The 15,139-nt window shown below is 42.2% G+C and overlaps 2 protein-coding genes across 2 annotated transcripts in view; both read left to right on the top strand.

Moving 5' to 3' along the window:
* Nucleotides 1-2,194, top strand: part of p2rx4a (purinergic receptor P2X, ligand-gated ion channel, 4a) — a 29,170-nt gene extending 26,976 nt beyond the window's left edge. The window contains exons 9-12 of the mRNA XM_024146449.2: nucleotides 265-358; nucleotides 498-563; nucleotides 740-835; nucleotides 989-2,194. Of these exons, the coding sequence (XP_024002217.1) occupies nucleotides 265-358; nucleotides 498-563; nucleotides 740-835; nucleotides 989-1,009 (277 nt within the window). The 3' untranslated portion in view covers nucleotides 1,010-2,194. The remainder of the gene's footprint in view (nucleotides 1-264; nucleotides 359-497; nucleotides 564-739; nucleotides 836-988) is intronic.
* Nucleotides 2,195-4,634: 2,440 nt separating this feature from the next.
* LOC112080593 (uncharacterized) lies at nucleotides 4,635-7,934 on the top strand. The gene is made up of 4 exons (XM_070442637.1): nucleotides 4,635-4,792; nucleotides 5,317-5,359; nucleotides 5,797-5,850; nucleotides 6,061-7,934. Exons 1-4 carry the CDS (start codon nucleotides 4,691-4,693, stop codon nucleotides 6,474-6,476), a joined length of 615 nt encoding a protein of 204 aa, XP_070298738.1. The 5' UTR covers nucleotides 4,635-4,690; the 3' UTR covers nucleotides 6,477-7,934.
* Nucleotides 7,935-15,139: the final 7,205 nt, after the last annotated feature.

A 15,139-nucleotide genomic window follows, 5' to 3' on the forward strand; every position in this document is an offset into this window, starting at 1 on the left:
ACTTGGAGTCACACGATTACATGTTGTGTGGCCCTCCCACTATGACTCATTGGGAAAGCATGCAGTTTATTAGGCTACAGATGAAATAAGTTATGTTGAACTTTTGTTTTTAGACTACAACCACATCAATAGATAGATTTATCAGATTTATCTCTGACCCCAAATTATTACAACCATATGTAGTGTAAATATAAAATATTGATGTCCTTTTGTTTTTTTAAGACGATTTTTGGCAACACTCTTTGTGCTTTTCTTTTCCCACAGATTTGCCAAATATTACAAAAATGGTAACAATGAAGAGACAAGGACATTAATCAAAGGATTCGGAATACGTTTCGATGTCATGGTTTTTGGTCAGGTGAGCTTTCACAGAAACAATCTAAGCCATTTTTAACTTTGATATGATTATTTTAATGTCATAAAATAATGAATGAAATGGCGTTATAGTTATAAAATCCTGGTGTTCTAGTTAAACTGGTTAAATGTCTCTGCTTCAGGCTGGAAAATTTAACATAGTGCCAACACTGCTGAATGTTGGTGCTGGTCTTGCCCTCCTTGGCTTGGTAAATATAGTACTTCTATCACATGCTGTATGTGTTGTCGTTATGGAAACTGTATACATATGTTAAATGGGTAAAATCTTATCCTTTATAAAGGGTTTATAGATGGTATCACTAGAACATGGTCCGTTGCATACGATTGTTTATTTATATTAATTGCAAGTTTCTACTTTTTGAAGGTGACTGTTGTTTGTGATTGGATTGTGCTGACATGCATGACGAAAAAAAACATCTATAACGAACAGAAATATTCTTATGTTGATGACTTTCAATTGGTGAGTAATAGTTTTTCTAATTTAAGAATGACCTGTTCAATACTGATAATGCAAAGAATTGTACCTATTAAGCCCTTTTGGCCAAAAGTTATCATACTTGATTATAGTCCTGTTTTTTCAATCCCCTTATAATAGACATTTTCTGTTTTAAAGCTTTCAAATGAAACACCATAAAGCCACAACAAATCATGTCGAGCAGAAACAACTGTGTATACAGCATATCAAGATGGAAATGTGAAACTGCATTTTTCTGGATTGAATCCCAGCACTCTTTTCATGATCCACATACTACAATCTTCCACAGACTTGCAGCTCGCTAACGATCCTGAAAATGTCTTGTTTCGGCTAACCATTCAGAGCTGTAGGGACGGAACATTTGGTGTGTCATTCTATTTTATTAAATCAACTCGGATTAGAGCTGAGAATCATTCACATTCACTCATTAACTAGGTCTCCATCCAACCTTTTTATGCATAAATTACATGTTGGATAAAAAACATGACAGGCCTGATGGAAACGGAAAATGTTTTTGTAAACGTTACAAATGTCGCCAAAACAAAATACGCTAGACAAAGTGGGATCTTTTTGTGTCTGTAAAATTAATTATGCGAGAAACATCTGTGAAAACGCCTTAATGCTCAAATATTTATATAATAACCATCATATAAAAGTGAACTTGGAGTCACACGATTACATGTTGTGTGGCCCTCCCACTATGACTCATTGGGAAAGCATGCAGTTTATTAGGCTACAGATGAAATAAGTTATGATGAGCTTTACAAGGTGGTGAAAGTGCAAGGTGATGAGCTTGATGTTTCTTTCCAATAAATATCGAGGGTCTTTTTCTGGTGACATGATCATCGATGCTTGGCTGCCATTTGATAAATATATATTTTTTGCTCTTTTGTCCATAATAATGTCATCATGTAGGCTAAATGTGAGCTCTAGCCAACAGTGTGCATATGGTGGACACACTCTCTATATAAGGCCAAAATGTTTGTGAGAAAACCATCAGTAGAGTTGAAAATGTGATGGAAACCCATTTAACTTATTTTTTTATTCGATACATGGAAATATATCCACAAAAGGTATTATGTGTACTCCGTCATCACACACAGCCTTTTATCTGCAACAAGTCAATTTGATGAAAACACCTCTGGTGGGAAAATGCGCATATTGTTTTTGTGGATTTTAGAATTTTTGCATGAAAATCTGTCGCCAATTGGATGGAAACCTAGCTAATGAGAAATGTTTCACTGCTTGCTGTGAAGGCCCAGTGCTAATAACAATCCTCTTTATTTGAGGACATTCAGGTTCACCTGTGTTGTACTTTAATAAACATTGTACATTTTTCTATAACTCTTGTTTCTGTCTTGGTGTAGCCTATAGTATTCTTTCAGTCATTGAGTGGTTATGTGTTATACAGTGCCTTCGGAAAGTATTCAGACCCCTTGACTTTTCACACATTTTGTTACGTTACAGCCTTGTGTGTCTACAGAATCTACACACAATACCGTATAATGACGAGGCGAAAACAGGTTTTTAGAAATGTTTGCACATTTATTTAACAAAAACATAAGTATTCAGACCTTTTGCTATGAGACTGGAAATTGAACTAAAGTCTATCCTGTTTTCATTGATCATCCTTGTGATGTTTCTACAACTTCATTGGAGTCCACCTGTGGTAAATTCAATTGATTGGACATGATTTGGAAAGGCACACACCTGTCTATACAAGGTCCCACAATTGACAGTGCAAAAACCAAGCCATGAGGTCGAAGGAATTGTCCGTAGAGCTCCGAGACAGGATTGTGTCGAGGCACAGATCTGGGGAAGATCTGGGGAAAGCCACCCCTCAGTAAAAGGCACATGACAGCCCGCTTGGAGTTTGCCAAAAGGCACCTAAAGCCTCTCAGACAATGAGAAACAAGATTCTCTTGTCTGATGAAACCAAGATTGAACTCTTTGGCCTGAATGCCAAGCGTCCATCCCTACGGTGAAGCATGGTGGTGGCAGCATCATCATGCTGTGGGATGTTTTTCAGTGGCAGCGACTGGGAAACTAGTCAGGATCAAGGCAAAGATGTACAGAGATCCTTGATGAAAACCTTATCCAGAGCGCTCAGGACCTCAGACTAGGGCGAAGGTTCACCTTTCAACAGGACAACGACCCTAAGCACACAGCCAAGACAACGCAGGAGTGGCTTCAGGACAGGTCTCTGAATGTCCTTAAGTGGCCCAGCCAGAGCCTGGAATAGAAACCTGACCGAACATCTCTGGAGAGACCTGAAAATAGCTGTGCAGCAACGCTCCCCATCCAACCTGACGGAGCTTGAGAGGATCTGCAGATAAGAATGGGAGAAACTCCCCAAATACAGGTGTGCCAAGCTTGTAGCGTCATACTCAAGAAGACTCAATGCTGTAATCACTGCCAAAGGTGCTTCAACATAGTACTGAATAAAGGGTCTGAATACTTATGTAAATGTCATATTTCAGTTTTTAATTTTTAATAAATTAGCAAACATTTCTCAAAACCAGCTTTTGCTTGTCATTATGGGGTATTGTATAGATTGATGAGGGGAAAAAAACAACTTAATACATTTTAGAATAAGGCTGTAACGTAACAAAATGTGGAAAAAGTCAAGGGATCTGAATACTTTCCGAAGGTACTGTATGTGTAAATGCATTTAACCCCAATATCTTATTTCCTGGCAAAGCCCACCCATCTACTGTTTTGTGTGGTTAGAGCCTCATAACCACTAAGTAACTTCCTGCATGTTATAAATTCAGGTTTAAAAAAATAAAAAAATATCACAGGAACGGGCTTATTGACGTCACTACTATTATAGAGTACTTAAGGAAAAAGCAAGTGGAAAACCATGATGGGTTACTTAAGAAAGGGCTTAGTTGGTGGGTTACTTTTTATAGATTCCCTCCAGAGGGGAAAGTTGACATGGTTGTTGTGATCAATATGAGTCACTTCATTGTGACGGTCTTCCAACCATAACATGTACGATACAAGTGTTTGCTTACACCCACACCTATCAGGTCATACATAGATTTAGACACTGATATGTCATGACCTTATTCTCTTGATGGGATGAGGGTTAACCACATTGGCAACTTTGACAAATATTGTTCACCAGAAAATTTTTCCACTTACAACCCTGAAGGCATGGTCTACACAGAGTATACAAACATTAAAATCACTCTTTCCATGACATAGACTGACCAGGTGAAAGCTATGATCCCTTATTGATTTCACTTGTTGAATCCACTTCAATCAGTGTAGATGAAGGGGAGGAGACAGGTTAAAGAAGGATTTTTAAGCCTTGAGACAATTGAGACATGGATTGTGTATGTGTACCATTCAGGGGGTGATTGGGCAAGATACAATATTTAAGTGTCTTTGAATGGGGTATGGTAGTAGGTGCCAGGCACACTGATTTGTGTGAAGAACAGCAACACTGCTGGGTTTTTCACGCTGAACAGTTTCCTGTGTGTATCAACAATGGTCCACCACCCAAAGGACATCAAGCCAACTTAGATGTGGGAAGCATTGGAGTCAACCAGGGGCATAGGCCTGGGTGGACACAGACCCTGCCAGGCCCACCCAATCAGATTGAGCAAGACCAAAAAATAATACATTATTATTAAAAGAATACTAGTTAGCCCCCCCCCATGCATTTGACATGATCACACTTGCAACACGCCCCCCTCATGCGTCAGTTCTCTCTCTTACTGGAATCCCCAACACAGAATAGGAAACCCTATAGCAGCTTAAAGTCAGAGACCTGATCACAACTGGTTCATTTCCAGTCACATCAACAGTTCTGCAAGAGCCTGGCTGGAGGGGATGGCACATGACACTTGTCTCACAGGCTTTCGACTTGCCGGGGTTGTCCTTGCAGCATTGATTGTCAATGCAGCGTGTTTGATCTGGATTTATTCTGCTAAGGTAAATGATATGCTGAGTAATGCTGTACAGACCATATACTTCCAGCATGGAACGAATATTTATTTGAATTCATTTTCAATTAGAGGACAGTGGGTTATAAATCTTACAGTAGCTACTCTATGTGGTTACTTCTCTAGTGCTGGATAGTTTACTGTTTTTGCTCAGTCTGAAAAGAAAATAGCTTTGTTACTGCATGTCTTAAGCCTGACTGGGCTTTGAGATGAGAACAATTTTTAACATCTCAAAGCCCAGAGTCAGACTCAAGACATACAAAGCTGTATTTGAGCACAGATCTGTTAAAACGATTAGGGTTCTATACAGCCTATTTGCCAAAACACAGCAAAATCAAAAGATTAGTTTGATTCAAACTTTACACTTAAAATAAATAATGGAAAACATTGAGAATTGTTGGTGCAATATATTCCATCAACATGTTTTACTATTTTGGTTATAATTGTTATATTATTTGAGGTGTAACAGTACATGAGAGGATGTTAAATTGGTTCTCCTGTTTTTAATTTTAGCCGGTTGAATCACCGTCAGGAGCTGGTGAAGGTCTAATTCATGGTAAGCTTCATTCTGTGGATGGAAATTAAAGTTAGACATATATCCAGCCATTTAAAAAGACAACCATCATTTTGTTTGAAGGCACAGATATTTTCTTGTTAAAATAATGCTACAGCATTCCTCTCTTGACACTTAACATATTTATTACTGAGCCTGGAGTTACAGGAAACTTCACCCCCACACTAAGGCAGGAAGTGCTTGTGTGTGCGTGCTTGCGTATATATTTACATCATACTGTGGGGGTGTAACAATTGATGACTGTGTGAGATTTTGTGAATGCACCTGTTTGCAGTATTCAAGTTTAGGGAATGACCCATACTTTGGAAGCTTGATGAAGCCTCATTGGCATTAGAAGAACAATATATTTTGAGTGAGCATGTTTGTGTCTTTTGTTGTTGTGAAAAATGTAAACAAAAACCGTCTTCCATGTCCCACAGATTTGGGGAAATTTCTCAGAAATCCCTCCTCCAATTCCAGTTTGTTCCTTAAAGGTGACCCAGCCATTACTTTGCATTGTTGATAGGCCTACTGCGTCAGTTCATAAGTAACTAAAAAAGGAAAATATAAATAGAGATTTTCTTTACTTACCTTTTTCTACTTACCTTGGATGTTGTTGTTTGACCCAGACCGTTTGATTGTTTTAGTGTTTTTTTAACTTCCGTTTGTTGACCTTGCTGTCTCTATTGTTTGGTTCCCAACAGCCTCTCACCCCACCAAACAGACCAAACAGATCTTTGGTGAGCTGGAGTGGGAAGAGGAGGGGAAGGAGATGGGCAGCATGTTCCTGACCAAGAACAGGACCCACATCCAGGTGACCGTGGCAGGCTGGTATGTGGTCTTTGTCCAAGCCACCTTTAAGCTGCCAGCAGGGAATGACACCAGGGACCTAAGGCTACAGCTGGATTTCACCTACCAGGAGCGTACGGACCAGTTTGCCAGTGCCTTCGACACGCGGCAGTTGCTAGAAGAGGAGCAAGACGCCCCATTGAGTTTCTCTGTCCTTGTGCGGATGGAGCCGGAGAATAGACTGTCTGTGATGGCAAGCCACAGGCAGCAGGTTGATTATGAGAGAAAACCAGTCTCTACCTTCATTACTATCATTAGATGCTCTGACTAGCCAAACTGGAGCCTGAGGAGAGGGCCAATGTCTAATACCTTTTGAGTTAGTGTCTGTATGCCACACGTATCCATTAAGGTGGTATGTACAGGTAACTGCCAAAATAAAGGAAACGCCAACATAAAGTGTCTTATTTGGGGTGTTGGGCCAGAACAGTTTCAATGCACCTTGGCATATATTCTACACGTGTCTGGACCTATTGGAGAGATGCCATATGAAATTCCATAATTTGTTTTTTTGTTGATGGTGGTGGAAAACGCTATCTCACGCAACGCTCCAGAATCTCTCAAGTGTTAAATTTGGTTGAGATTTGGTACATGAGATGGCCATGGCATATGGTTTACATCGTTTTCATGGTCATCAAACCATTTAGTGACCACTTGTGCCCTGTGGATGGGGGACATTGTCATCCTATTGGGGCTTAGACATAGTAGCCAAAATAATGGACAAATTATGTCCTGCCCAGCATTTTTATACATGACCCTAAACATGATGCGATGTTAATTGCTTATTTAACTCTGGAACCACACCTGTTTTCAAAATGCTTTGTATCCCTCATTTACTCAAGTGTTTCCTTTATTTTTGGCAATTACCTGTATGAAACCAGAGACCTAGGGAAGGTCTCCATTGTATACTCCTCAGGTCCCCTGCTCAAAACTAATTGGATGAGAAAACAGAGGTCCCTACCCTCTGACCTCCAATGGGTTTTGAGAAAGAGACGAGGAGAGAGGACGTGACGTGTATCCTTCCATAAGAGATTAGAGAATCTTAAAACAACAAACCCTGTGATTTTATGAGCTGTCTGCACATCACTGCTGGCTTGTTTATATGCTTTTGTAGGAGACAGAGAAACTGTAGGTAGGCTCAGTGATGACAGTCATGGACATGGTTACTGATGAGAAGAGGGCAAGCAGGATGAGGGTAAAGGATGTCCACCAGCCAATTACCTAATTTCATCTTCTTAATTTGGCTGACTAATTTGTCTTCACAATATCTGAATGTCTGGATTGAAGACAAAAGAGTTATACTGTTAAGGGTTCTAGCATGGTGCATCTCAATAGCAGGACTACAGTTAAAAAAAGGCATTTTATTTGGCCTAAAAAATCTGACTACACCTTTTATATATTATATCAGGTAACGTTTTTATATACTCAACAAATTAATGTTGCAGAAAAAAAAGTGCCTGACCACACTACACAACTTCTGTTGACACCCATCTTTTACCAATTTTTATAATGTTGTGTAGTAGTGATTGACATATAATAAATGTGAGAGAGAGAGTGCTATGGGCTCTTGCTGGGCCACTCCTGCGTTGTCTTGGCTGTGTGCTTATGGTCGTTGTCCTGTTGGAAGGTGAACCTTCGCCCCAGTCTGAGGTCCTAAGCGCTCTGGATCAGGTTTTCATCAAGGATCTCTCTGTACTTTGCTTCGTTCATCTTTCCCTCGATCCTGACTAGTCTCCCAGTCCCTGCCGCTGATTAACCTCCCCACAGCATGATGCTGCCACCACCATGCTTCACCGTAGGGATGGTGCCAGGTTTCCTTCAGATGTGACACTTGGCATTCAGGCCAAAGAGTTCAATCTTGGTTTCATCAAACCAGAGAATCTTGTTTCTCATGGTCTGAGAGTCCTTTAGTTGCCTTTTGGCAAACTCCATACGGGTTGTCGTGCCTTTTACTGAGGAGTGGCTTCCGTCTGGCCACTTACTGTACCATAAAGGCCTGATTGATGGAGTGGTGTAGAGATGGTTTTCCTTCTGGAAGGTTCTCCATCAGGTTCTTGGTCACCTCCCTGACCAAGGCCTTTCTTCTCCGATTGCTCAGTTTGGCTGGGCGGCCAGCTCTAGGAAGGGTCTTGGTGGTTCCAAACTTCTTTGTTCAGTGTGTATATACACTACCGTTCAAAAGTTTGGGGTCACTTAGAAATGTCCTTGTTTTTGAAAGAAAAGCACAATTTGTGTCCATTAAAATAACATACATTTGATCAGAAATACAGTGTAGTCATTGTTAATGTTGTAAATGACTATTGTAGCTGGAAACAGCTGATTTTTAATTGAATATCTACATGAGCCTGTAATCGAACCCACAAATGCTGATGCTCCAGATACTCAACTAGTCTAAAGAAGGCCAGTTTTATTGCTTCTTTAATCAGAACCACAGTTTTCAGCTGTGCTAACATAATTGCAATTAGCCTTTTAAAATGATAAACTTGGATTAGCTAACACAACGTGCCATTGGAACACAGGAGTGATGGTTGCTGATAATGTGCCTCTGTACGCCTATGTAGGTATTCCATTAAAGATCAGCCGTTTCCAGCTACAATAGTAATTTACAACATTAACAATGTCTGTACACTGTATTACTGATCAATTTGATGTTATTTTAATGGGCAATTTCTTTTGCTTTTCTTTCAAAAACAAGGACATTTCTAAGTGACCCCAAACTTAGTGTAGTGTATATATATTTGCATGTATTAAAATGTATCATAGTTGGTAACCAGTTTATAATAGTAATGATGGGTTGAGTTGGAAATGTTGCCAGGACACCCTTCTTGCAACAAGTGCCATGGATCTGACCACAGAACGTCATCATAGCACCATCATAGCACATTCACAGGTTATGCTGCTTTTTGACTGTAACATCAGTTTTACACTTAAGCAACGCCCTCGGGCCTTATTGCGTTATGCATAAGAACAACCCTTAGCCATGGTATATTGGCCATATATCACACCCCCTCAGGCCTTATTGCTTAAGTATACCACAGGTATGACAAAACATGTATTTTTACTGCTCTAATTAAGTTGATAACCAGTTTATAATAGTAACAAGGCACCTCGGGGGTTTGTGGTATATGGCCAATATACCATGGTAAGAACAGCACTTAGCGGCGGTATATTGGCCATCTACCACACCCCCTCGGGCCTTATTGCTTAATATATCACGGCTGTCAGCCAATCAGCATTCAGGGCTCAAACCACCCAGGTTATAATAGTGTATATGTAATAGAGTAAGAAAATATATCCTGATTTATTTGTGAATTTTGCCAAAATGTGTTTCATCAGCATTGAATTCATGTTATTGAGTTCAGGTTTCAATGTCTTTGACAGGTTTCATTTATGGTACTTGACTGACATCGTGTGGTTGGTTGATGGTATTGCATTCTAGCTGTTTTATTTTTGCACACCATTATCAAATCAAATTGTATTAGTCACATGCGCTGAATACAGTGAAATGCTTACTTATGAGCCCCTAACCAACAGTGCAGTTTCAAAAAAAAATAATAAGAGATAAAAGTAACACGTAATTAAAAAGCGGCAGTAAAAAATAACAATATATACAGGGGGGTGCCGGTACAGAGTCAATGTGTGGGGGCACCGGTTAGTTGAGGTAGTTTGTACATGTGGGTAGAGTTAATTAAAGTGACTATGCATAGATGACAACAGAGAGTGGCAGTGGTGTGGAGAGGGGAAGGGTGGTCAGTGCAAATAGTCTGGGTAGCCATTTGACTAGATGTTCAGGAGTCTTATTGCTTGGGTGTACACGCTGTTTAGTGGCCTCTTGGACCTAGACTTGGCACTCTGGTACCGCTTGCTGTGTGGTAGCAGAGAGAACAGTCTATGACTAGGGTGGCTGGAGTCTTTGACCATTTTTAGGGCCTTCCTCTGACACCGCCTGGTATAAAGGTCCTGGATGGCAGGAAGCTTGGCCCCAGTGATGTACTGGGCCGTTTGCACTATCCTCTGTAGTGCCTTGTGGTCAGAGGCCGAGCAGTTGCCATACCAGGCAGTGATGCAATCAGTCAGGATGCTCTCGATGGTGCAGCTGTAGAACCTTTTGAGGATCTGAGGACCCATGCCAAATCTTTTCAGTCTCCTGAGGGGGAATAGGTTTTGTTGTGCCCGCTTCACAACTGTCATTGTGTGCTTGAACCATGTTAGTTTGTTAGTGATGTGAACACCAAGGAACTTGAAGCTCTCAACCTGCTCCACTGCAGCCCCGTCAATGAGAATGGGGGCGTGCTCGGTCCTCTTTTTCCTGTAGTCCACAATCATCTCCTTTGTCTTGATCACGTTGAGGGAGAGGTTGTTGGCCTGGCACCACACGGCCAGGTCTCTGACCTCCTCCCTATAGGCTGTCTCGTTGTTGTCGGTGATCAGATTTACCACTGTTGGTGTTTAGTCCCAGGGTCCTTAGCTTATTGATGAGCTTTGGGGGCACTATGATGTTGAACGCTGAGCTGTAGTCAATGAATAGCATTCTCACATAGGTGTTCCTTTTGTGCAGGTGGGGAAGGGCAGTGTGGAGTACAATAGAGACTTCATCATCTGTGGATCTGTTGGGGTGGTATGCAAATTGGAGTGGGTCTCGGGTTTCTGGGATGATGGTGTTGAAGTGAGCCATGACCAGCCTTTCAAAGCACTTCATGGCTACAGACGTGAGTGCTACGGGTCGGTAGTCATTTAGGCAGGTTACCTTAGTGTTCTTTGGCACAGGCACTATGATGGTCTGCTTAAAATATGTTGGTATTACAGACTCAGACAGGGAGAGGTTGAAAATGTCAGTGAAGACACTTGCTAGTTGGTCAGCGCTTGCTTGCAGTACACGTCCTGGTAATCCATCTGGACCTGCGGCCTTGTGAATGTTGACCTATCTGAAGGTCTTACTCACATCGTCTGCGGAGAGCGTGATCACACAGTCTTCCGGTGTAGCTGGTGCTCTCATGCATGTTTCAGTGTTATTTGCCTCGAAGCGAGCATAGAAGTAGTTTAGATCGTCTGGTAGCCTCGTGTCACTGGGCAGCTCTCGGCTGTGCTTCCCTTTATAGTCTGTAATGGTTTGCAAGCCCTGCCACATCCGACGAGCATTGGCTCCGGTGTAGTATGATTCAATATTAGTCCTGTATTGACGCTTTGCCTGTTTCATTGTTCCGTCGGAGGGCATAGCGGGATTTCTTATAAGCTTCCGGGTTAGAGTCCTGCTCCTTGAAAGCGGTGGCTCTTGCCTTTAGTTCAGTGCGGATACTGCCTGTAATCCATGGCTTCTGGTTGGGGCATGTACGTACGGTCACTGTGGGGATGACATCATCGATGCACTTATTGATGAAGCCAATGACAGATGTGGCGTACTCCTCAATACTATTGGAGGAATCCCGGGACATATTCCAGTCGGTGCTAGCAAAACAGTCCTGTAGCTTAGCATCTGCTTCATCTGACCACTTTTTTATTGATCTAGTCACTGGTGCTTCCTGCTTTAATTTTTGTAAGCAGGAATCAGGAGGATGGAATTATGGTCAGATTTGCCAAATGGAGGGCTAGGGAGAGCTTTGTATGCATCTCTGTGTGTGGAGTATAGGTGGTCCAGAGTTATTTTCTCTCTGGTTGCACATTTAACATGCTGATAGAAATTTGGTAAAACTGATTTAAGTTTCCCTGCATTAAAGTCGATGGCTACTAGGAAGTCTGGTGAGTGTTTTCTTGTTTGCTTATGGTGGAATACAGGTCATTCAATGCTATCTTAGTGCCGGCCTCTGACTGTGGTGGTATGTAAACAGTTGTAAGGAATATAGATGAAAACTCTCTAGGTAGGTAGTGTGGTCTGCAGCTTATCATGAGAAACTCTACCTCAGGCGAGCAATAGCTCGAGACTTCCTTAGATATCGTGCACCAGCAGTTGTTTACAAAAATACATAGACCGCCGCCCCGTGTCTTACCAAACATCGCTATTCTATCCTGCCGGTACATCGTATAACCAGTATGTTGATATTGTCGTCGTTCAGCCACGACTCCGTGAAGCATAATGTGTTACAGTTTTTAATGTCCCGTTGGTAGTTTAATCTTCCCAGTAACTGGTCCATTTTATTGTCCATAGATTGCATGTTTGCGAGCAGAATTGAGGAAAGTGGGGGTTTATTTGATCGCCTCCGACTCCTCAGAAGGCAGTAATACCAACATATCTGTAATATGTTTTTTTATTACCAGGACGTGTACTGCAAGCAAGCGCTGACCAACTAGCAAGTGTCTTCACTGACATTTTCAACCTCTCCCTGTCTGAGTCTGTAATACCAACATATTTTAAGCAGCCGGTGTTGGCTGGCCCGATCCAGGAGTCATCGAGGGGGCCCCGGCGTACTCCGTCCGTTCCATCCTGGATTCGAGACGTCGGGCCTTCAGTACCTCGTGGAGTTGAAGGAGTACGGTCCGGAGGAGAGGTGCTGGGTTCCGGTGGCGGATGTGTTGGACCCTGAACTGCTGCGGGAGTTTCACCGTCGCCGGCCGAATCGCCCTGCGCCTCGCCCTCCGGGTCGTCCCCGAGGCCAGTGTCGGCACGCCGCTGGAGCCGCGCGTCTGGGGGGGGTTACTGTCACGACTTCCGCCGAAGTCGGCCCCTCTCCTTGTTCGGGCGGCGTTCAGCGGTCGACGTCACCAGCTATCTAGCCATCGCCGCTCCATTTTTTATTTATCCATTTGTTTTGTCTTGTTCCCTGCACACCTGGTTTTCATTCCCCAATCACACTACATGTATTTATTCCTCTGTTCCCCCTCATGTCTTTGTGTGAGATTGTTTTGTGTTACATGTCTATGTTGACGCGCTATACTGGTATGCGTTTATTCCGTGTTTTATTTTCATGGGGTATGTTATTGTGTTTATACAATATTATTGTGACTGTTTGCGCGTTTGCATTGGCTGGAGGTTTCGACGCAGTGGCGTCCGTCTGTTGGTTTCTCCTGACCCATTTGCGACCAAGCTTTAACTTCCTGACTGATGTCTTGAGATGTTGCTTCAATATATCCACATAATTTTACTGCCTCATGATGCCATCTATTTTGTGAAGTGCACCAGTCCCTCCTGCAGCAAAGCACCCCCACAACATGATGCTGCCACCCCCGTGCTTCACGGTTGGGATGGTGTTCTTYRGCTTGCAAGCCTCCCYCTTTTTCCTCCAAACATAAYGATGGTCATTATGGCCAAACAGTTCTATTTTTGTTTCATCARACCAGAGGAMATTTCTCCAAARAGTACGATCTTTGTCCCCATGTGCAGTTGCAAACCGTAGTCTGGCTTTTTATGGCGGTTTTGGGGCAGTGGTTTCTTCCTTGCTGAGCGGCCTTTCAGGTTATGTCGATATAGGACTCGTTTTACTGTGGATATAGATACTTTTGTACCCATTTCCTCCAGCATCTTCACAAGGTCCTTTGCTGTTGTTCTGGGATTGATTTGGACTTTTCGCACCAAAGTACGTTCATCTCTGGGAGACAGAACGCGTCTCCTTCCTGAGCGGTATGACGGCTGCGTGGTCCCATGGTATTTAAACTTGCGTATGATTGTTTGTACAGATGAACGTGGTACCTTCAGGCGTTTGGAAATTGCTCCCAAGAATGAACCAGACTTGTGGAGGTCTACAAATGTTTTTCTGAGGTCTTCTTGATTTCTTCTGATTTTCCCATGATGTCAAGCAAAGAGGCACTGAGTTTGAAGGTAGGCCTTGAAATACATCCACAGGTACACCTCCAATTGACTCAAAGGATGTCAATTAGCAGAAGCTTCTAAAGCCATGACATCATTTTCTGGAATTTGGTTCACTTTCATAGCACCCACATTGTATTTCTTCTCACATCTATGCGCTCTCCTCTCACATTTTCCATTCGCTTGTGGACATCAATGCACAACAGCTGTATGTGACCAGGCAAAAATAACTTTCCAAACCATATCATAACCGCTACACAGCCTACATCGTTGTCACAATATTAGCTAAAGTAACGTCAAAGTAATCATAGCTAATAGAACTAACGCATTAGTAAACCCGCTACAATCATGCAGCACCGTTACAGTGTACAGTCAGTAAGCAGTTTAGCACTTACACCGGCAGGCCCCGGTGGCAATAAATTCGTAAAACCAAAAGCTTACCTTGACTTGGAAGAGTTCCAGTTTGTGTTGGATAGTCATACCAGCTAGCTAACATAGCATCCCTCTGAGTAGGCTAAATTAGCTAGCTGCATTTGCTAGCTAAGTAAGTGAAAAAAAAAAAGACCAAATATCTCTCTCGCTCTTGCTTCTCCTTCATTTTTGAAGAAATTAATTTGTTAAAAACTGTTCAACTATTGTCTTTCTCTCTCTTTGAGTCAACTACTCACCACATTTTATGCACTGCGGTGCTAGCTAGCTGCAGCTTAGGATTTCAGTACTAGATTCAGTCTCTGATCCTTTTTTTGGGGTGGACAACATGTCAGATCATGCTACAAGAGCTCTGATAGGTTGGAGGACGTCCTCCAGAAGTTGTCATAATTACTGTGTAAGTCTATGGAAAGGGGTGAGAACCATGAGCCTCCTAGGTTTTTTATTGAAGTCAATGTACCCAGGGGAGGACAGAAGCTAGCTGTCGAACCATGGACATGTGTCTTGTTAGCTTGCTGTTGCTAGCTAATTTGTCCAGGAATATAAACATTGGATTGTTATTTTACCTGAAATGCACAAGGTCCTCTACTCCGACAATTAATCCACAGATAAAAGGGTAAACCGAGTTAGTTTCTAGTAATCTCTCCTCCTTCAGTCTTCTTCTTCAGACTTTATATGGCGGCTGTCAACCAACTTTAAGGTGCATTACCACCACCAATAGGACTGGAATGTAGACCTCAGTTCAGCTTTCAATCACCCATATGGGTATA

Source organism: Salvelinus sp. IW2-2015, unplaced genomic scaffold (assembly GCF_002910315.2).
Source record: "Salvelinus sp. IW2-2015 unplaced genomic scaffold, ASM291031v2 Un_scaffold16393, whole genome shotgun sequence".
NCBI lineage: Eukaryota > Metazoa > Chordata > Actinopteri > Salmoniformes > Salmonidae > Salvelinus > Salvelinus sp. IW2-2015.

What these genes read in the sequence shown, in the direction of transcription:
- LOC112080593 (XM_070442637.1), top strand. Translation starts at nt 4,691, where the DNA reads ATGGCACATGACACTTGTCTCACAGGCTTTCGACTTGCCGGGGTTGTC. An exon ending in TGGTGAAGGTCTAATTCATG is followed by an intron (nt 5,360 to 5,796) that starts GTAAGCTTCATT and finishes CATGTCCCACAG; the next exon opens with ATTTGGGGAAATTTCTCAGA. An exon ending in TTCCAGTTTGTTCCTTAAAG is followed by an intron (nt 5,851 to 6,060) that starts GTGACCCAGCCA and finishes GGTTCCCAACAG; the next exon opens with CCTCTCACCCCACCAAACAG.